This window comes from Oncorhynchus nerka, linkage group LG22 (genome assembly GCF_034236695.1).
Source record: "Oncorhynchus nerka isolate Pitt River linkage group LG22, Oner_Uvic_2.0, whole genome shotgun sequence".
Classification (NCBI taxonomy): domain Eukaryota; kingdom Metazoa; phylum Chordata; class Actinopteri; order Salmoniformes; family Salmonidae; genus Oncorhynchus; species Oncorhynchus nerka.
Genome location: NC_088417.1, coordinates 86,231,954 through 86,253,599, shown reverse-complemented (window position 1 = coordinate 86,253,599; position 21,646 = coordinate 86,231,954). Strand labels below are relative to the sequence as shown.

Here is a 21,646-nt window from a genome sequence, read left to right as displayed (position 1 = left end):
TAATTTCCTGTAATTTGACGGATTTTGCCATGATGCTGAGAGAGGAATTGCAATTTTAAAGGTAATTTCCTGCAATTTTATGCATTTTGCCATGGCTATTGCTGTGTTCTTCTGCTCAAACATAATAACAAAATTAAATGTTTTGATCATTTTCAATTTGGACTTTTATTTTATTTTGATGATTGTTAGTTCACAAAGATTATATTATAAAAATATATGTAGGTCCATAATCTGTTCCACATGCTTTATATCTGATTTTAGTCATTTAAGTTTACACTGAAAGCTTTTTACCAAATGTTTTTCACTGTTTGGACTTCGGCGACCACAAAAAATGCTTAGGCGGTCCGCCCTAGGATTACAAGGGTTGTGTGTGTCCATGCTTGTGTGTGTACGTGCGTGTGTGTGTGTGTGTGCGTGCGTGCGTGCATGTGTGTGCGTGCGTGTGTGTGTGTGCGCGCGCGTGTGTGTGTGGTGTGCGTGTGTGTGCATGCGCGTGCGCTCTCTCTCTCTGTGTAGGCCCTGAATGGTTTTGTCCTGGTGGTCACCACTGATGACTCTATCTTCTACGCCTCTCCAACCATCCAGGACTACCTGGGCTTCCACCAGGTACAACATTATTATTACTTATTGATTATGCTTATACAGTGCATTCAGAAAGTATTCAGACCCCTTGACCTTTTCCAAATTTTGTTACATTACAGCTTTATTCTAAAATGGATTAAATATCAATCTACACACAATACCCCGTAATGACAAAGCACATTTTTATACATAAAAAAATAAAAAAAACTGAAATATCACATTTACATAAGTATTTAGATCCTTTACTCAGTACTTTGTTATAGCACCTTAGCGATTACAGCCTCGAGTCTTCTTTTTGGGGAGTTTCTCCCATTCTTCTCTGCAGATCCTCTCAAGCTGTCAGGTTGGATGGGGAGTGTCGCTGCAAAACTATTTCCAGGTCTCTCCAGAGATGATTGATCGGGTTCAAGTCCGGGCTCTGGCTGGGCCACTCAATGACATTCATAGACTTGTCCCGAAGCCACTCCTGCATTGTTTTGGCTGTGTGCTTAGGATCATTGTCCTGTTGGAAGGTGAACCTTTGCCCGAGTCTGAGGTCCTGAGCGCACTGGAGCAGGTTTTCATCAAGGATCTCTTTGTACTTTACTCCGTTTATCTTTCCCTCAACCCTGACTAGTCTCCCAGTTCCTGCCGTTGAAAAACATACCATCAGCATGATGCTGCCACCATCATGTTTCATTGTGCCAGGTTTCCTCCAGACGTGACGCTTGGCATTCAGGCCAAAGAGTTCAATCGCAGGTTCATCAGACCAGAGAATCTTGTTTCTCATAGTCTGAGAGTCCTTTAGGTGCTTTTTGTCAAACTCTAAGAGGGCTGTCATGTGCCTGTTATTGAGGAGTGGCTTCTGTCTGGCCATTCTACCATAAAGGCCTGATTGGTGGAGTGCTGCAGAAATGGTTGTCCTTCTGGAAGGTTCTTGCATCTCCACAGAGGAACTCTGGAGCTCTGTCAGAGTGACCATCAGGTTTTTGGTCACCTCCCTGACCAAGGCCCTTCTCCCCCGATTGCTCAGTTTGGCCCGGCGGTCAGCTCTAGGAAGAGTCTTGGTGGTCCCAAACTTCCTCCATTTAAGAATAATGTAGGCCACTGTGATATTGGGGACCTTTAATGCTGAAAAAATGTTTTGGTACCGTTCCATAGATCTGTGCCTCGACACAATCCAACACAATTCTGACCTGATGGCTTGGATTTTACTCTGACACGCACTGCCAACTGTGGGACCTTATATAGACAGGTGTGTGCCTTTCCAAATCATATCCAATCAAATTAATTTATTTACTACACGTGGACTCCAATCAAGTTGTCGAAACATCTCAAGGATGATCAATGGAAACAGGATGCACCTGAGCTCAATTTCAAGTGTCATAGCAAAGGTTCTGAATTCCTTTTTCTTTTATTTTCTTTTTGATAAAAACCTGTTTTCGCTTTGTCCTTATGGGTATTGTGTGTAGATTGATGAAGAAAAATAGATTTAATCCATTTTAGAATGAGGTTGTAACGTGTCAAAATGTGGTAAAAGTCAAGGGGTCTGAATACATTCTGAATGCACTGTAGGATTATTGATTATAGGATTTTGACAACTCAGGCTGCTTTCTATCTCATTATTTAGGACTAACTGTACTTTGAGGATTCTGAATATCACTCCGGGTATTAATGTGTTTAGTAATGTACACAGTACCAGTCTAGTTTGGACACACCTACTCATTCAAGGGTTTTTCTTTACTTTGACTATTTTCTACATTGTAGAATAATAGTGAAGACATCAACACTATGAAATAACACATATGGAATCATGTAATAACCAAAAAAGTGTTAAACAAATCAAAATGTATTTTATATTCTTCAAAGTAGCCACCCTTTGCCTTGATGACAGCTTTGCACACTATTGGCATTCTCTCAACCAGATTCATAAGGTGGTATGCATTTCAATTAACAGGTGAGCCAAAGTTAATTTGTGTAATTTTCTTCTTTAATGCATTTGAGACAATCAGTTGTGTTGTGACAAGGTAGGGATGGTATACAGAAGATAGCCCTATTTGGTAAAATACCAAGGCCATATTATGGCAAGAACAGCTCAAATAAGCAAAGAGGAACAACAGTCCATCATTACTTTGAGACATGAAGGTCAGTCAAAACAGAAAATCTCAAGAACTTTTACATTTTCTTCTAGTGCAGTTGCAAAAACCATCAAGCGCTATGATGAAACTGGCTCTCGTGAGGACCGCCACAGGAAAGGAAGACCCAGATTTACTTCTGCTGCAGAAGATAAGTTCATTAGAGTTACCAGCCAGAAAAATTGCAGCCCAAATAAATGCTTCACAGAATTCAAGTAACAGACACATCTCAACATTAACTGTTCAGAGGTGACTGCGTCAATCAGGCCTTCATAGTCGAACTGCTGCAAAGAAACCACTACTAAAGGACACCTATAAGAAGAAGAGACTTTGCTGGGCCAAGAAACACGAGCAATGGACATTAGACCGGTGGAAATCCGTTCTTTGGTCTGCTGAATCCAAATGCAAGATTTTTGGTTCCAACCTCCTTATCTTTGTGAGACGCAGAGTAGGTGAACAGATGATATCTGCATGTATGGTTCCCACCGTGAAGCATGGAGGAGGAGGTGTGATGGCATGGGGGTGCTTTGCTGGTGACACTGTCAGTGATTTATTTAGAATTCAAGGCACTGTTAACCAGCATGGCTACCACAGCATTCTTGCAGCGATACGCCATCCCATCTGGTTTGTGCTTAGTAGGACTATCATTTGTTTTTCAACAGGACAATGACCCAACACACCTCCAGGCTGTGTAAAGCCTATTTGACCAAGAAGGAGAGTGATGGAGTGCTGCATCAGATGACCTGGCCTCCACAATCACCCGACCTCAGCCCAATTGAGATGGTTTGGAATGAGATGGACCGCAGAGTGAAGGAAAAGCAGCCAAAAAGTGCTCATCATCAACTCCTTCAAGACTGTTGGAAAAGCATTCCTCATGAAGCTGGTTGAGAGAATGCCAAGAGTGTGCAAAGCTGTCATCAAGGCAAATGTGGCTACTTTGAAGAATCTCAAATATAAAACATATTTTGATTTGTTTAACAGTAACACTTTTGGTTACGACATGATTTCATAATTGTTATTTCATAGTGTTGATGTCTTCACTATTATTCTACAATGTAGAAAATAGTAAAAATAAAGAAAAACCCTTGAATGAGTAGGTGTAGGTGTTTGAGGAGGTGTTTGACTGGTACTGTGTATTTCTGTCCAGTCTGATGTGGTGCACCAGAGTGTGTATGAGCTGATACACATGGATGACAGAGCCATGTTCAGGTGTCAGCTTCAATTCGCCCTCAAGCCCAACCAGCCCGACTCAGAGGCCGGACCAGATGGTATGTTCAGTATATTTATTTATTTATTTATTTTAATTAACCTTTATTTAACTTGGCAAGTCAGTTAAGAACAAATTATTATTTACAATAACAGCCTAGCAAAATGCCTCCTGCGGGGACGTGGGATAAAATATATATGTATATATTTTATATATATACAGTGGGGAGAACAAGTATTTGATACACTGCCGATTTCACAGGTTTTCCTACTTACAAAGCATGTAGAGGTCTGCAATTTTTATCATAGTTACACTTCAACTGTGAGAGACGGAATCTAAAACAAAAATCCAGAAAATCACATTGTATGATTTTTAAGTAATTCATTTGCATTTTATTGCATGACATAAGTATTTGATACATCAGAAAAGCAGAACTTAATATTTGGTACAGAAATTTTTGTTTGCAATTACAGAGATCATACGTTTCCTGTAGTTCTTGACCAGGTTTGCACACACTGCAGCAGGGATTTTGTCCCACTCCTCCATACAGACCTTCTCCAGATCCTTCAGGTTTCGGTGCTGTCGCTGGGCAATACGGACTTTCAGCTCCCTCCAAAGATTTTCTATTGGGTTCAGGTCTGGAGACTGGCTAGGCCACTCCAGGACCTTGAGATGCTTCTTACGGAGCCACTCCTTAGTTGCCCTGGCTGCGTGTTTCGGGTCGTTGTCATGCTGGAAGACCCAGCCACAACCCATCTTCAATGCTCTTACTGAGGGAAGGAGGTTGTTGGCCAAGATCTTGCTATACATGGCCCCATCCATCCTCCCCTCAATACGGTGCAGTCGTCCTGTCCCCTTTGCAGAAAAGCATCCCCAAAGAATTATGTTTCCACCTCCATGCTTCACGGTTGGGATGGTGTTCTTGGGGTTTGTACTCATCCTTCTTCTTCCTCCAAACATGGTGAGGGGAGTTTAGACCAAAAAGCTCTATTTTTGTCTCATCAGACCACATGACCTTCTCCCATTCCTCCTCTGGATCATCCAGAGGGTCATTGCAAACATCAGACGGACCTGGACATGCGCTGGCCCTGAGCAGGGGGACCTTGTGTGCGCTGCAGTATTTTAATCCATGACGGCGTAGTGTGTTACTAATGGTTTTCTTTGAGGCTGTGGTCCCAGCTCTCTTCAGGTCATTGACCAGGTCCTGCCGTGTAGTTCTGGGCTGATCCCTCACCTTCCTCATGATCATTGATGCCCCACGAGGTGAGATCTTGCATGGAGCCCCAGACCGAGGGTGATTGACTGTCATCTTGGCCAATATGGAGTGGTTGGAGTCTGTTTGATTGAGTGTGTGGACAGGTGTCTTTTATACAGGTAACGAGTTCAAACAGGTGCAGTTAATAAAGGTAATGAGTGGAGAACAGGAGGGCTTCTTAAAGAAAAACTAACAGGTCTGTGAGAGCCGGAATTCTTACTGGTTGGTAGGTGATCAAATTCTTATGTCATGCAATAAAATGCAAATTAATTACTTAAAAATCATACAATGTGATTTTCTGTTTTTTTAGGGTTCTCCCCACTGTATATACACATACAGTTGAAGTCGGAAGTTTACATACACCTTGGCCAAGTACATTTAAACTCAGTTTTTCACAATTCCTGACATTTCCCTCCTCATGATGCCATCTATTTTGTGAAGTTGCACTAGTCCCTCCTGCAGCAAAGCACCCCCACAACATGATGCTGCCACCCCCGTGCTTCACAGTTGGGATGGTGTTCTTCGGCTTGTAAGCCTCTCTCTTTTTACTCCAAACATAACAATGGTCATTATGGCCAAAAAGTTATATTTTTGTTTCATCAGACCAGAGGACATTTCTCCAAAAAGTATGATCTTTGTCCCCTTGTGCAGTTGCAAACCGTAGTCTGTCTTTTTTATGGCGGTATTGGAGCAGTGGCGTCTTCCTTGCTGAGCGGTCGTTCAGGTTATGTCGATATAGGACTCGTTTTACTGAGGATGTAGATACTTTTGTACCGGTTTCACCCAGGATCTTCACAGGGTCCTTTGCTGTTGTTCTGGGATTGATTTGCACTTTTCGCACAAAAGTACATTCATCTCTAGGAGACAGAATGTGTCTCCTTCCTGAGCGGTATATCGGCTGCATGGTCCCATGGTGTTTATACTTGCGTACTATTGTTTGTACAGATGAACATGGTACCTTCAGGCGTTTGGAAAAGTTCTACAAATGTTTTTCTGAGGTCTTGGCTGATTTTCTTTTGATTTTCCCATGATGTCAAGCAAAGAGGCACTGAGTTTGAAAGGTAGGCCTTGAAATACATCCACAAATGATGTCAATTAGCCTATGAGAAGCTTCTAAAGCCATGACATAATTTTCTGGAATTTTCCAAGCTGTTTAACCTTTCTAGCGCAGGCGGAACCCCTCAACAACATTCCGCTAAAAAGGCGGCGCGCAAAATTCTAAAATATTTTTTAGAAGTATGTAACTTTCACACATTAACAAATCCAATACAGCAAATGAAAGATCAACCTCTTGTTAATCTACCCATCGTGTCCGATTTAAAAAATGCTTTACAGCTAAAGCACAACATATGATTATGTTAGGTCATAGCCAAGTCGAAAAAACACAGCCAAAGATTGAAGTCACAAAAAGCAGAAATATAGATCAAATGAATCACTAATCACTAACACTCATAGGACATCATGTTACACAATACATGTATGCTTTGTTCGATAATGTACATATTTATATCCAAAAACCTCAGTTTACATTGGCGCATTACATGCAGTAATGTTTTGATTCCAAAACATCCAGTGATTTTGCAGAAATACTCATAATAAGCATTGATATTGAACATTGTTATTCACAGAATTAAAGATAGACTTCTCCTGAATGCAACCGCTGTGTCAGATTTCAAAAGAACTTTACGGAAAAAGCATAATCTGAGAACGGCGCTCAGAACCCAAAACAGCCAGAGGAATATCCGCCATTTTGGAATCAACAAAGTTAGAAACAACACCATAAATATTCACTTACCTTTGATGATCTTCATCAGAAGGAACTCCCAGGAATCCCAGTTCGACAATAAATTACTGATTTGTTCCATAAAGTTCCATCATTTGTGTCCAAATAGCCACTTGTTGTTAGCGTGTTCAGCCCAGTAATTCATCTTCATGAGGCGCAGGCACTTCATCCAGACAAAAAATCAAAAAGTTCCATTACAGTCCTTTAGAATCATGTCAAACGATGTATGGAATCATTCTTTAGGATGTTTTTAACATAAAACATCAATAATGTTCCAACCGGAGAATTCCTTTGTCTTCAGAAAAGCACTGGAACGAGAGATAATGCGTCATGAGACCAAGGCTCTCTGCCAGACCACTGACTCAAAGAGGTCTCATGAGCCCCTCCTTTATATTAGAATCCTCAAACCAGTTTCTAAAGATGGTTGACATCTAGTGGAAGCCGTAGGAAGTGCAACCTTATCCATATCTCAATGTGTATTCGGTAGGCCAAACTTTGAAAAACTACAAACCTCAGATGTCCCATTTCCTGGTTGGATTTTTCTCAGGTTTTCGCCTGCCATATGAGTACTGTTATACTCACAGACATCATTCAAACAGTTTTAGAAACTCCAGAGTGTTTTCTATCCAATACTAATAATAATATGCATATATTAGCATCTGGGACAGAGTAGGAGGCAGTTCACTCTGGGCACGCTATTCATCCAAGAGTGAAAATTCTGCCCCCTATCCCAAAAAGGTTAAAGGCACAGTCAACTTAGTGTATGTAAACTTCTGACACACTGGAATTGTCATATAGTGAATTATAAGTGAAATAATCTGTCTGTAAACAATTGTTGGAAAATTGACTTGTCATGCAAAAAGTAGATGTCCTTAACCGACTTGCCAAAACTGTAGTTTGTTAACAAGAAATTTGTGGAGTGGTTGAAAAACGAGTTTTAATGACTCCAACCTAAGTGTATGTAAACTTATATATAAAATATATAAGCAACTTCCTCTCACTGTCAACTGTGTTTTTTTCCCAGCAAACTTAACATATGTAAATATTTGTATGAACATAACAAGATTCAACAACTGAGACATGAACTGAACAAGTTCCACAGACATGTGACTAACAGAAATGGAATAATGTGTCCCTGAACAAAGGAGGGATCTAAATAAAAAGTAACAGTCAGTATCTGGTGTGGCCACCAGCTGCATTAAGTACTGCAATCCATCTCCTCCTCATGGACTGCACCAGATTTGCCAGTTCTTGCTTTGAGATGTTACCCCACTCTTCCACCAAGGCACCTGCAAGTTCCCGGACATTTCTGGGGGGAATGGCCCTAGCCCTCACCCTCCGATTCAAAAGGTCCCAGACGTCCTCAATGGGATTGAGATCCTGGCTCATCGCTGGCCATGGCAGAACACTGACATTCCTGTCTTGCAGGAAATCACGCACAGAACGAGCAGTATGGCTGGTGGCATTTTCATACTGGAAGGTAATGTCAGGATGAGCCTGCAGGTACCACATGAGGGAGGAGGATGTCTTCCCTGTAATGCACAGTGTTGAGATAGGCTGCAATGACAACAAGCTCAGTCTGATGATGCTGTGACACACCACCCCAGACCATGACGGCCCCTCCATCTCCAAATCGATCCCGCTCCAGAGTACAGGCCTCGATGTAACGCTCATTCCTTCGACGATAAACGCAAATCCGACCATCACCCCTGGTGAGACAAAACCGCGACTCGTCAGTGAAGAGCACTTTTTGCCAGTCCTGTCTGGTCCAGCGAGGGTGGGTTTGTTCCCATAGGCCACGTTGTTGCCGGTGATGTCTGGTGAGGATCTGCCTTACAACAGGCCTACAAGCCCTCAGTCCAGCCTCTCTCAGCCTATTGCTTACAGTCTGAGCACTGATGGAGGGAATGTGCGTTCCTTGTTTAACTCAGGCAGTTGTTGTTGCCATCCTGTACCTGTTCCGCAGGTGTGATGTTCGGATGTACCGATCCTGTGTAGGTGTTGTTACACGTGGTCTGTCACTGCGAGGATGATCAGCTGTCCGTCCTGTCTCCCTGTAGCGCTGTCCTAGGCGTCTCACAGTATGGACATTGCAATTTATTGCCCTGGCCACATCTGCAGTCCTCATGCCTCCTTGCAGCATGCCTAAGGCACGTTCACACAGATGCAGGGACCCTGGGCATCTTTCTTTGGGTTTTTTTCAGAGTCAGTAGAAAGGCCTCTTTAGTGTCTTAAGTTTTCATAACTTTGACCTTAATAGTCTACCGTCTGTACGCTGTCAGTGTCTTAACGACCGTTCCACAGGTCGCATGGTCATTAATTGTTCATGGTTCATTGAACAAGCATGGGAAACAGTGTTTAAACCCTTTACAATGAAGATCTGTGAAGTAATTTGGATTTTTATGAATTATCTTTGAAAGACAGGGTCCTGAAAAGGGGACTGAGTTTATATATATATAAAGGACCAATCACACATCACGGCAAGAGAGACAGGACAACACTACATAAAGTGAGACCTAAGACAACAACATAGCAAGGCAGCAACACATGACAACACAGCATGGTAGCAACACAAAGTCATAACAACATGGTAGCAACACAACATGGTAGCAGCACAAAACATGGTACAAACATTATTGGGCACAAAGGGCAAGAAGGTAAAGACAACAATACATCACGCAAATCAACCACAACTGTCCAGTCGCTGCAGCGAACTGAAAAGATGAGCGACCCAGGGATGTGTGTGCTTTGGGGACATTTAACAGAATGTGACTGGCAGAACGGGTGTTGTATGTGGAGGATAACGGCTGCAGTAGATATCTCAGATAGGGAAGAGGGAGGCCTAAGAGGGTTTTATAAATATGCATCAACCAGTGGGTCTTGCGACGGGTATACAAAGATGACCAGTTTACAGAGGGGTATAGAGTGCAGTGATGTGTCCTATAAGAAGCATTGGTGGCAAATCTGATGGCTGAATGGTAAAGAACATCTAGCCGCTCGAGAGCACCCTTACCTGTCGATCTAATAATTATGTCTCCGTAATCTAGCAAGGGTAGGATGGTCATCTGTCATCTGAATCAGGGTTAGTTTGGCAGCTGGGGTGAAAGAGGAGTGATTACGATAGAGGAAACCAAGTCTAGATTTAACTTTAGCCTGCAGTTTGATATGTACTGAGACAGTGTACCATCTAGCCATACTCCCAAGTACATGTATGAGGTGACTACCTTAATCTCTAAACCATCAGAGGTTGTAATCACACCTGTGGGGAGAGGTGCATTCTTCTTACCAAACCACATGACCTTTGTTTTGGAGGTGTTCGGAACAAGGTTAAGGGTAGAGAAAGCTTGTTGGGCACTAAGAAAGCTTTGTTGTAGAGCATTTAACACAAAATCCGGGGAGGGGCCAGCTGAGTATAGGACTGTATCATCTGCATATAAATGGATGAGAGAGCTTCCTACTGCCTGAGCTATGTTTTTTTATTTAGGTATTAACCATTCCACCCCCCCCCCACCCTTTGGAGGACAAATATCTTTGTTTTTTAACAGCTTTTCTGCTACATATACATACATTTTACGTATACATTTTATATAAAGCAATCGCATAACAATAATATATGACCAAACATAAGCTCTTTAATCCCACCCGTTAGTCACTCTCAGCCCATCACACCTATCACCACAGACCACCCTCGTTTGGTTTCCATGTGCCATGTATTTTTCAATTGTGCTGTGAAGTTTTACATACATTTGAACCTTTCTAATTGTATAGTATCCACAGATTGTGAGATAAAGATGAAAATATTTCCTACAAGTATTATATTATTTATTGACTGACAATGGCTTTCCAAATCGCTCAACACTTCTATTTGTAAGGTTAATTTTAAGTGTATGTTGTGATTTTTTTTTTTAACCATTCCTGAACCTGAGCCTGAGCTATGTTGTAGATGTAAATTGAGAAGAGCGTGGGGCCTAGCATCGAGCCTTGGGGTACTCCCTTGGTGACAGGCAGTGGCTGAGACAGCAGATATTCTGACTTCATACACTGCACTCTTTTGAGAGAGGTAGTTAGCAAACCAGGCCAAAGACCGCTTAGACACTAATACTCCTTAGCCAGCCCATAAGAATGGAATGGTCTACCGTATCAAAAGCTTTGGCCAAGTCAATAAAAATAGCAGCACAACATTGAATCAAGGGCAACGGGCAAATAACAAATATTCTGTGTAGCCATTTAATTAGCTGTTCAGGAGTCTTATGGCTTGGGGGTAGATGCTGTTTAGAAGTCTCTTGGACCTAGACTTGGTGCTTTGGTACTGCTTGCCATGCGGTAGCAGAGAGAACAGTCAATTACTAGGGTGGCTGAAGTCTTTGACCATTTTTAGGGCCTTCTTCTGACATCACCTGGTACAGAGGTCCTGGATGGCAGGAAGCTTGGCCCTGGTGATGTACTGGGCTGTACGCACCACCCTCTGTAGTGCCTTGCGGTCGGAGGCCGAGCAGTTGCCATGCCAGGCAGTGATGCAACTCATCAGGATGCTCTTGATGGTGCAGCTGTAAAACCTTATGAGGATCTGAGGACCCATGCCAATCTTTTCAGTCTCCTGAGGGGGGATAAGTTTTGTCGTGCCCTCTTCACGATCGTCTTGGTGTGCTTGGACCGTGTTAGTTTGTTGGTGATGTGGACGCCAAGGAACTTGAAGCTCTCAACCTGCTCCACTACAGCCCTGTCAATGAGAATGAGGGCGTGCTCGGTCCTCCTTTTCCTGTAGTCCACAATCATCTCCTTTGTCTTGATCACATTGAGGGAGAGGTTTTTGTCTTGGCACCACACGGTCAGGTCTTTGACCTCCCTATAGGCTGTCTCATCGTTGTCGGTGATCAGGCCTACCACTGTTGTGTCATCAGCAAACTTAATGATGATGTTGGAGTTATCCCTGACCGTGCAGTCATGAGTGAACAGGGAGTACAGGAGGGGACTGAGCACACACCCCTGAGGGGCTCCTGTGTTGAGCATCAGCATGGCTGATGTGTTGTTACCTACCCTTACCAGCTGGGGGCGGCCTGTCAGGAAGTCCAGGATCCAGCTGTAGAAGGAGGTGTTTAGTCCCAGGATCCTTAGCTTAGTGCTGAGCTTTGAGGGCACTATGGGGTTGAACACTGAGCTGTATTTAATGAATAGCATTTTCACATAGATGTACCTTTTTTCCAGGTGGGAAATGGCAGTGTGGGGTGCAATAGAGATTGCATCATCTGTGGATCTGTTGGTGCGGTATGCAAATTGGAGTGGGTCTAGAGTTTCTGGGATAACACATACATAACCTGAGCGTTAACCAGATTGCATACCAGAGAGAATACTATAGACATCAAGAAAGCCAGTCAGTTGATTATTGACAAGTTTTTCCAACACTTTTCCAATATAAACATGGCAAAATAGAAATATGCCTATAACTGTTAGGATCAGCTTGATCTCCCCCTTTAAATAAAGGACAACAGTGGCTGCCTTCCAAGCAATGGGAACCTCCCCAGAAAGGAGAGATCGGCTTGACGATGATAGGGGCAGCAACCTTAAAGAAGAAAGGGTCTAACCATCTGACCCAGATGTTTTTTTGGGGTCAAGCTTCAGGATCTCCTTTAGCACCTCGGACTCAGTGACCGCCTGCAGGGAGACACTTTCTTGCGAGGCAGAGGAAAAAGAGGGAGAAACGTCAGGGTTGGTCACATTAGAAGGGGTGGGAGATGAGGGAATGTTGGACGGGCAAGGAGGCATGGCTGAGTCAAATAGGAATCCAGACTTAATGAAGTGGTGATTAAAGAGCTCAGCCATGTGCTGCTTGTCAGTAACAACCACATTAACTTTACGGTACATGGGCAGCTGTGAGGGGGGTTTATTCCCCAGGTCAACTTTGGCCTTCCTGCTAGCCTGAGTACACTTATTTCTCATTTGCCTGGACGAGAGCCAGTCAACCTGAGTATGCATATGCCAAGCTTTTCGCCACAGCCCTCTTAATATGCTGTTTCTTTTAGTGATTGGTCATTTATTGATTAAACAGTCCAAAGATCTCAAACATGTATCTGATGGTAATGTCCTCTGTCCTATGTAGCCATCGAGTCTAGCAGCAGGCCCCACAGTGAGTCTATGAGCTACCCGCCCCAGCACATCCCTGAAGAGAACAGGTCCTTCCTAGAGAGAAGCTTCTGCTGTCGCTTCCGCTGTCTCCTAGACAACTCCTCCGGCTTCCTGGTAGGACAGCATGAAAATAAATAGATATGACTAATATATGAAATATAATCCATAGATCCATATATTACATAGATACATTATCCATTTAATCCATAAATGACATGGACGTTATTCATAATCTACTCTCCCAAAATCTATTCAAATTATTAATTGTATACAACACTCTCCCTCCTCTAGGCGTTGAACTTCCAGGGACGTCTGAAGTATGTTCGAGGCCAGGGAAGGCTGGGGGATGACGGGGCCTCGGTCCCCGCTCAGCTGGCCCTGTTTGCCATCGCCACACCCATGCAGACCCCAGCTGTCATGGAGATCAGGACCAAGACACTCATTTTCCAGACCAAACACAGACTCGACTTCGCCCCCATAGGCATAGATACTAGGTACCATTACGACAGGGAAACTCTGAATGTACTCCTTCATCACATCTCATAGCACCACTGGGAACACAATACCCTCCCAGGGTCTTATAAAGAGGGAACTTGAGAGGACAAATGTTTGTTCCCTGAGAGATATTTGTGTGTGTGTGTGTGTGTGTGTGTGTGTGTGTGTGTGTATGCACACACATCTGTCTGTGTGTCTGTTCTTCACCCTTCAGAGGTAAAGTGGTGCTGGGTTACTCTGAGACAGAGTTGGTCACTCCAGGCTCAGGTTACCAGTTCATCCATGCTGCTGACATGATGTACTGCGCAGACAACCACATCAAAAGTGAGTTACACTATAGTTACTCATTACACACACATCTGAGTCTTATCTTATTAAAGGTTTGATCTGGTATTTCGCAAGCGAACATTCACTATGATGCAGACGGACTCCCTCTCTCTCTCTTGCTCTCTCTCTCTCTCCTCTATCTCTCTGTAGTGATAAAGACAGGAGAGACTGGTTTCACCATCTTCAGGCTGCTGACCAAGGCAGGTGTGTGGGTGTGGGTTCAGGCCAACGCCAGGGTCGTCTTCAAGGCAGGGAGACCCGACTTCATCATCGCTCGACAGAAAGCCCTAACGTGAGTCCACTGTTGATATTACGATTTACAACAGTTATAGTTGTATCATATATACGCTTACATACAGTATGTTTTAGTGACCTTTGTCACCTTTCTACAGAAACGAAGAGGGTGAGGAGCACCTGCATCAGCGGAGAATGCAGCTTCCCTTCAACTTTGCCACTGGGGAGGCTCTGCTGTATGAGTCCTGTCCCTTTGTGAATACTGCCATTATGCCTACAGGACCACCCATCCCCCCTGGCCTCACTCCCCCAGGCTCCTGCCCTGAGGACAAGCCCCTGGACCCTGCGTCTCTCCTGGGGTCTCTACTCAGTCAGGACCGCTCTGTTTATACTCAGCCCCAGGACGCTAACCCTAACCTGGACCTCCAGGTCTTTTCCCCCAACCTAGACACAGCCTTCCCCCAGGAACAGGACCCAGGCCTGGAGAGAGCCTTCCTGGACAGCCACGCTCTGCTGAGTGTCCCTGGGGAGCTCCAGGGGCCCCAGAGGCCCAGCAGGGGAGACCCCACAGCGCAGGCCATGATGGACTCTCTGGGGGAGATCCTGGAGGAGATGGGGGCGGGGGGCTTGGAGGGGCTGGAGGTGGAGGAGACAGAGCTGAGGGAGTGGGAGAGCACTCTCCTCAGGATCAACATGGAACAGCAGGATGTGACGGGGGAGTTGTATGATATCTTAGCCAATGATGTGTTCTCCTACGTGGAGGAGGCTCTGATGAGAGAGTGTGATGATGGATGTGTGATGGGCAGCTTGGGACAGGGCACTGAGCCAATCAACAGACTTTCTGCTCACATCACTGCCAATCAAAACATACTACGTGAGTTCCCTCACTCCCAGAGTTCCATATTGCCAGGCAACCAGGGGTTCAATGGCCGGAACGGCTCCCACAATGAGAACCAATGGCAGTTGTCTGGTCCACACATGACCTCTAACCTCAACAGCTTTGGAGAGCAGAGGTTGCTAGGAAATGGAGTTGTTGGTGCTGTGGAGCAAGGGCTGGGTTGTAGTCCTGGGACTGTGAGACAGCCACGGAGGACTGTAAACACAAACACACTACCCAGAGCTGCTCAGACCGTTGCAAGGCAATGGACTCAAGGAAGCTGTGCGGATCTCCATGGCAACCAAATGGTCCCACAACCTTCTCATACTATCAACCAACCAGAGTCCTGGATACCCTCCATCCAAAATATAAATGATAATAACCACATCTCTCTCCCTGTCCCTCTCCCAAACTTTAACAACTATCTCCCAGAGGCCTTTGACCAAACCATGCAGCCCAGCCGGGAGTTATACCACTCTGAGACTGGAGATGCAAACAGGCAGTTCTCAGGGAAGCCCTATCCAGGTCTGTCATATCAGGACCCAAGGCAGTCTTGGCAACAGCCACATCAACACACACAATGGCAACCACGGCAGATACCACAGGGTTTTCCTGCAAAGCCAGTAAACAGACATCGTCACACACACCCCAAACACAGCACACACATACTGTCCAATAACGCACCCAGAACTCAAACACTCAGACACACCACACACACACCCTCAGGCAGCTGTATGTTTGACAAGACGACTCCAAATGTCTCCAATCCCTCCAGCCCCCTTACAACTGCCCCAAGGAGATCACACGGTCTCATACCTGCCCCCACTTACTACAATGAAACCAGACCCTCTCCCACTCTTTCCAATGACTGTAAAACCAGCTCTTCAACCCAGGCCCCCAAAGTCTTTACGACTTACCCTCAAGCATCCATAATCTCAAGATCTACCAAATCTTATCCCCAAGACTCCATTCCTAACCTAACCTACCCCCCAGCCTCCATCCCCACCCCCATCCCCGCCCTATCCAGAGGGGCTCAGATGGATAAGGACACAGGAGCTATCCCTGCCTGGTCTGGGGCTCCGTACCTGGGCATGAAGCAGCTCCCAGGCCCCTTTCCCAGCCCCAAGCAGGTTCCCCAGAGCACCAGGGGAAATGGCAGCTGTAGTGATCCCAGTGAAGGAAGCTTGATGCTGGGTCAGAGGGGGTTGGAAGAAAGCCTCCTTCCTGGAGGTCCGACGCCAGGATTTCCTCCTGAGAGAACGGATCTGTAGAGTCATCTTTATTCTACTGGAATGGACAAACACAGGTGAGACAGTGCCGAACTTCATCTCACTACTGTTTTAACAAGATTCTGGGGGCCTCCCATCCTCACAAGTTTAGATACTGGAATGTGACCTAAAATGACCCTCCAATGTGATCGGTCTTTAACTCATCTGTCCTTCCATAGGTCCCTACCGGTCCTAATGGTGATGCGGATCCTTTTCTCTTCACTGGCAACATCTTCTAGATTCTCTAGGACTAAGAGGAACCTACAAGTAACCATCTCCACAATGGAACCACAACATCTTTTGGAATATAGGACCTACCTTGGAACCACCAACATCTTCTGGAATCTAGGACCTACCTTGGAACCACAACATCTTTTGGAATCTAGGACCTACCTTGGAACCACAACATCTTCTGGAAGAATACAACTGTACAAAAACCAGCACCTCTATCGAAGACTGTTCCTTGGAGCTGGATAATATTCTATATTATATTTAATTTCCTTGTCTGGTTGAAGGGTGCTGGTTTCCAGCCATGTACAGCCACCGGTTTAATGTTCAGACTAGGGCTGTTACGGTGACCATATTACTGCCACACCGGCAGTCACTAGTCATGACCGCAGTCAATTTCCATGTGACCGTTTAGTCACGCTAACTAGGCTTCTCCCAGCTCTGATTCTGCTGATGGTCATAACTGCTTGGCACTCAGCACTTTATTGTCCCTCTAATCACTCTGGCATCAATGCAAATATAATTGAAAATCCAATCAAACACTTCATGAGAGCCCATGAGCTATGGAATTGCATGAGAAAACAGAGTGATGGCCTCTATTAAAAAGAGGAGGATCCCATCAGCTTTCTGTTTTTCAACTTTCCTAATATTAAGCACATTGCTTTGCTTTACAACAGGAGTATAGCCTACCTGGCTGGCATGAAAATGAACCACGTAAAATCATCTTCCATTTGCTATTTAAGTGCGTAGATGACATGTATTTGTTTCCCCTGCCCCTTGTTTTCCGAAACAGGTGCATGATCATGGTCCATTCTAAATCCAAACTAATTTCACACATATATTATTTAGTATATGTAAAGACAATATCAAATTAAGAATAGTCTGAATATTAGCCTTTCACTTGTGAATGATGTATTATCACTTGTGAATGATGTATTATCACTTGTGAATGATGTATTATCACTTGTGAATGATGTATTATCACTTGTGAATGATGCCCAGCATGTGTAGTAAGGCAAGAAACAGCGCATTCCTTTTTTGTTGTTGTCTTTTTCAAATCATAGTCAAACACCTCATGTAGCCTAGCCCATATGCCTATATATGTTGAAAGGGTTTGTATCACAAGTAAAGTTGCCAAAGAACTTCTTAAAATGAAGAACATTAATCCACTTTACAACTGGTGAAGAGCATACATGGAATACATAGGCGGCACATGAGTTTCAAGTTTGGGGAAGATAATTTCCCCCATAAAATGCACTTTTATAATAAAGCATTACATGCTATTGAGAAGCCTTTGTTGAGAAGCATTTGAAGTCACTTTTTAGAATGGTGTTTTCCTGTCAATTGATTGCATTTTGGAACATTCATGTTTATAGCGTACTGCCGTGTGTGCATTGCTGTGCTTATAATGTGAAGAAATAGCCTAATAGTTTATCAACATCTTAAGCTAAACTTTCTGAACTTTCTAATCTGTTGCCTCATTGCTTTTAAAATGTTTTATTAATTTGGGATCTAGTGCATCCCACAACTGTTCCAGACTATGTTTTGAATATTTATTTCTCACACAGAATAGAATAGGTCTACTTCTGTACTATGGGGGATAGTAGATTGACATAGGCTAGTGCTTTTGCTGTTGGTTAGGACGACTCCTCTTGTGTGCTGATGAAAAGTCAATGTGGACAGTTCTTCTAACATCTTCAAAATGGGCCTGGGAATTTGATGAGAAGGAAGAACTCCGTTGCGTCCTCAATATGTCTTCACTTGTAGCCTACTTCAGAGCTGAGATGCCTGTGAGAAGGACCCGATCACCGTGACGGGCATTGCCTAATAAGAATTGATAATATCTGAGAGAGCCATGTGATTGAGAGATGCTTCGGAGAGAGCGGTGATTTACAGCCGGGAGAAGGGAATTATTATTATATTCAGCCCAAGGGCAAAAGGCATGGATATTGTTAGAGGGCATTACGGCCACCCAAAAGAGGGTGCCGCCGGGAAATTCTAGGCCTGGTGAGAATATTATCAAGTGCATGTCAAATTGTGAATGAAGGGGCCTCCCGAGTGGTCTAAGACACTGCATTGCAGTGCTAGCTGTGCCACTAGAGATTCCGGGTTCGAGTCCAGGCTCTGTCGCAGCCGGCTGCGACCGGGAGACCCATGGAGTGGCGAACAATTGGCCCGGGTTGGGGGAGGGTTTGGCTGGCAGGGATATCCTTGTCCCATCGTGCACTAGCGACTCCTCTGGCGGGCCGGGTGCAGTGCATGCTGACACGGTCACCAGGTGTACCGTGTCTTCTCCAACACATTGGTGCGGCTGGCATCCGGGTTAAGTGGGCATTGTGTCAAGAAGCAGTGTGGCTTGGTTAGGTTTTGTTTCGGAGGACGCACGGCCCTCGACCTTCGCCTCTCCCGAGTCCATACGGGAGTTGCAGTGATGAGACAAGACTGTAACCGCCAATTGGATACCATGAAATTGGGAATAATTTTTTATTTTATTTTTTACAAAAATAAAAAAAACATCAAATGTTTCATACAACTTTTTTCAAATCATCATTAGTCACATCATGTAGCCTTAGAATGTATGAAAATCTAAACATACAGCCCAGCGTTTGTATCACAACTAAAGTTACATAACTCTAAATGAAGCATATAGGAGGACCAGTTTCTTTGTTAACCCCTCAACACTCCCTCAGAAATTGCTTGGTGAAAATATCCTTTATATTTTATTTAATTATGTTCAATTGTATTCTTCATACTATAAAATAATTCCAAGGAATTTTAAGTAAATCTTGTCTGCTAAATTATCTAGTGTAGCCCACAGCCATATGGCATAGCCTGATCAGGACCTAACATAAGGACAACTCAGAGTATGCTATTCTGTTCTTCTGAAATAGACTACATTTTCTTCATATCATGTTTCTTTAGACCTGTCTAAAATAAATAATGGATTTATTGTGAAGGTGTAGGCTATCTTACATTGATTTATTATACTTTTTTTAAATGTAGTTCCAAAATTCTGCATAAGTGGCTTGTAGACTATGTGTGGAAGCCAGGAGATGCTAAGTATGTTTATATTAATTAACGGTAAATTACCGTGAGTCCGCCAGTTATTTGCTTGACAATCACCGGCTGACAAAATGTCAGCCCTAGTTCAGACTGTGTGTTAGTGGCATAGTGGCTGCAGCTGAGGGTCCATTCAGATGGACAGAAGATGTGTTTACGTATATGAAATGTCATCATCGATACAAAGGACTTCACTCTCCCCACCACATGACAATGTGAATTTATCAACACAACATCTGTTTGAGCAGGATCTGTTTATGTTTTCAAAGTCATTTTCTCTCCCACTCTAGCCTGGCCATTCTGTCAGCTCAACTTGAGTTTCTTGTGCACTTCTCATCATGTTTTCTTTTTTGTCTGTTTCCATTCCAAGAAACAAGAAGGCTGAACCTCTAAGCTTTAAAGACAGACAGGAGGTAATGTTTTTTGGAAGTTGCAAAGGCTTTTAAAAAAACGTTTTAAACCCAAATACAGCAGTTTGAGTATGATTGAGTGTCCATGTTGATACGATAAGCTTCAAAAGGAGTGCATTGTGTTCATGCTTCATCATGTTTGTTTGCTTTTAACTTGTTTCAAAGACATGTTATTGTGTTGATATGATTGTTTCTGTTCAAGCTTTAGCTGACGAGCCTGTAGCCCTAAGGAACATCACTATTACCAGGGAAACAGCCTGCCTGCTGCTTGTGCATTGGCCATAGACTGTTTGTCCCAATATGTTAGAGATCACATATAGCACTTAATTGGTCAACCATTGACTTTATTACATTATGATTGCTTTACCTGTGTAACTATTTAAAATTACCCAACAAATCATGCTTAACGTGTCATTGACTTATACGATAAGTATGTATAACATTAAATGTGTAACATATTGTATTTGAATATTGGAGGTTATGAATGGTTGGACAGGTTTCTAGCTATTCACTAAGTAAGCAATTTTTACATTTGGTGATCATTTTGAGATTTTTATATAAGTTGCACAAAGATGTTTTGAAGACACCAGCCCAGATCCGCATTCTGTATTTTGATATAAACTGTACTAATGTCCAGTAGTCATAGGAGTTAGAGGACTTTCTACTGTATCTGACACATAAACTATCTATCCCCTTCATCCCTGGATACTGGTTGATCACAGTATCCTGCATTATTGTAAAAAGAGAAACCTATTTAATGACTCAAATGCACTAATTTATATATTTTTGATATGTTATATTGGAACCCTGGTGAGCAGAGGAGGGGTAGTTTGATATGTTATATTGGAACCCTGGTGAGCAGAGGAGGGGTAGTTTGATATGTTATATTGGAACCCTGGTGAGCAGAGGAGGGGTAGTTCGACATGTTATATTGGAACCCTGGTGAGCAGAGGAGGGGTAGTTTGATATGTTATATTGGAACCCTGGTGAGCAGAGGAGGGGTAGTTTGATATGTTATATTGGAACCCTGGTGAGCAGAGGAGGGGTAGTTTGATATGTTATATTGGAACCCTGGTGAGCAGAGGAGGGGTAGTTTGATATGTTATATTGGAACCCTGGTGAGCAGAGGAGGGGTAGTTTGATATGTTATATTGGAACCCTGGTGAGCAGAGGAGGGGTAGTTCGACATGTTATATTGGAACCCTGGTGAGCAGAGGAGGGGTAGTTTGATATGTTATATTGGAACCCTGGTGAGCAGAGGAGGGGTAGTTCGACATGTTATATTGGAACCCTGGTGAGCAGAGGAGGGGTAGTTTGATATGTTATATTGGAACCCTGGTGAGCAGAGGAGGGGTAGAAAATAACCATTGTGTAGCTCTTTCTTTCTCATATTCTTTGCATTTTGTCAGTTTTGACAAACTAGTGACTATATACTTCTAAATAATATCTGGTTCACTCATGACTGCATGGCCAGGCACGACTCCAACACCATCATTAAGTTTGCAGATGACACAACGGTGGTAGGCCTGATCACCGACAACGATGAGACAGCCTATAGGGAGGAGGTCAGAGACCTGGCCGTGTGGTGCCAGGACAACAACCTCTCCCTAAACGTGATCAAGACAAAGGAGTTGATTGTGGACTACAGGAAAAGGAGGACTGAACAGGCCCCCATTAACGTCG

The 21,646-nt window shown here is 43.7% G+C and overlaps 1 protein-coding gene across 1 annotated transcript in view; it reads left to right on the top strand.

Moving 5' to 3' along the window:
• Positions 1-19,449, top strand: part of LOC115105898 (uncharacterized) — a 47,498-nt gene extending 28,049 nt beyond the window's left edge. The window contains exons 4-11 of the mRNA XM_029628377.2: positions 517-606; positions 3,844-3,964; positions 13,039-13,178; positions 13,356-13,558; positions 13,774-13,883; positions 14,037-14,178; positions 14,279-16,303; positions 16,445-19,449. Of these exons, the coding sequence (XP_029484237.1) occupies positions 517-606; positions 3,844-3,964; positions 13,039-13,178; positions 13,356-13,558; positions 13,774-13,883; positions 14,037-14,178; positions 14,279-16,268 (2,796 nt within the window). The 3' untranslated portion in view covers positions 16,269-16,303; positions 16,445-19,449. The remainder of the gene's footprint in view (positions 1-516; positions 607-3,843; positions 3,965-13,038; positions 13,179-13,355; positions 13,559-13,773; positions 13,884-14,036; positions 14,179-14,278; positions 16,304-16,444) is intronic.
• Positions 19,450-21,646: the final 2,197 nt, after the last annotated feature.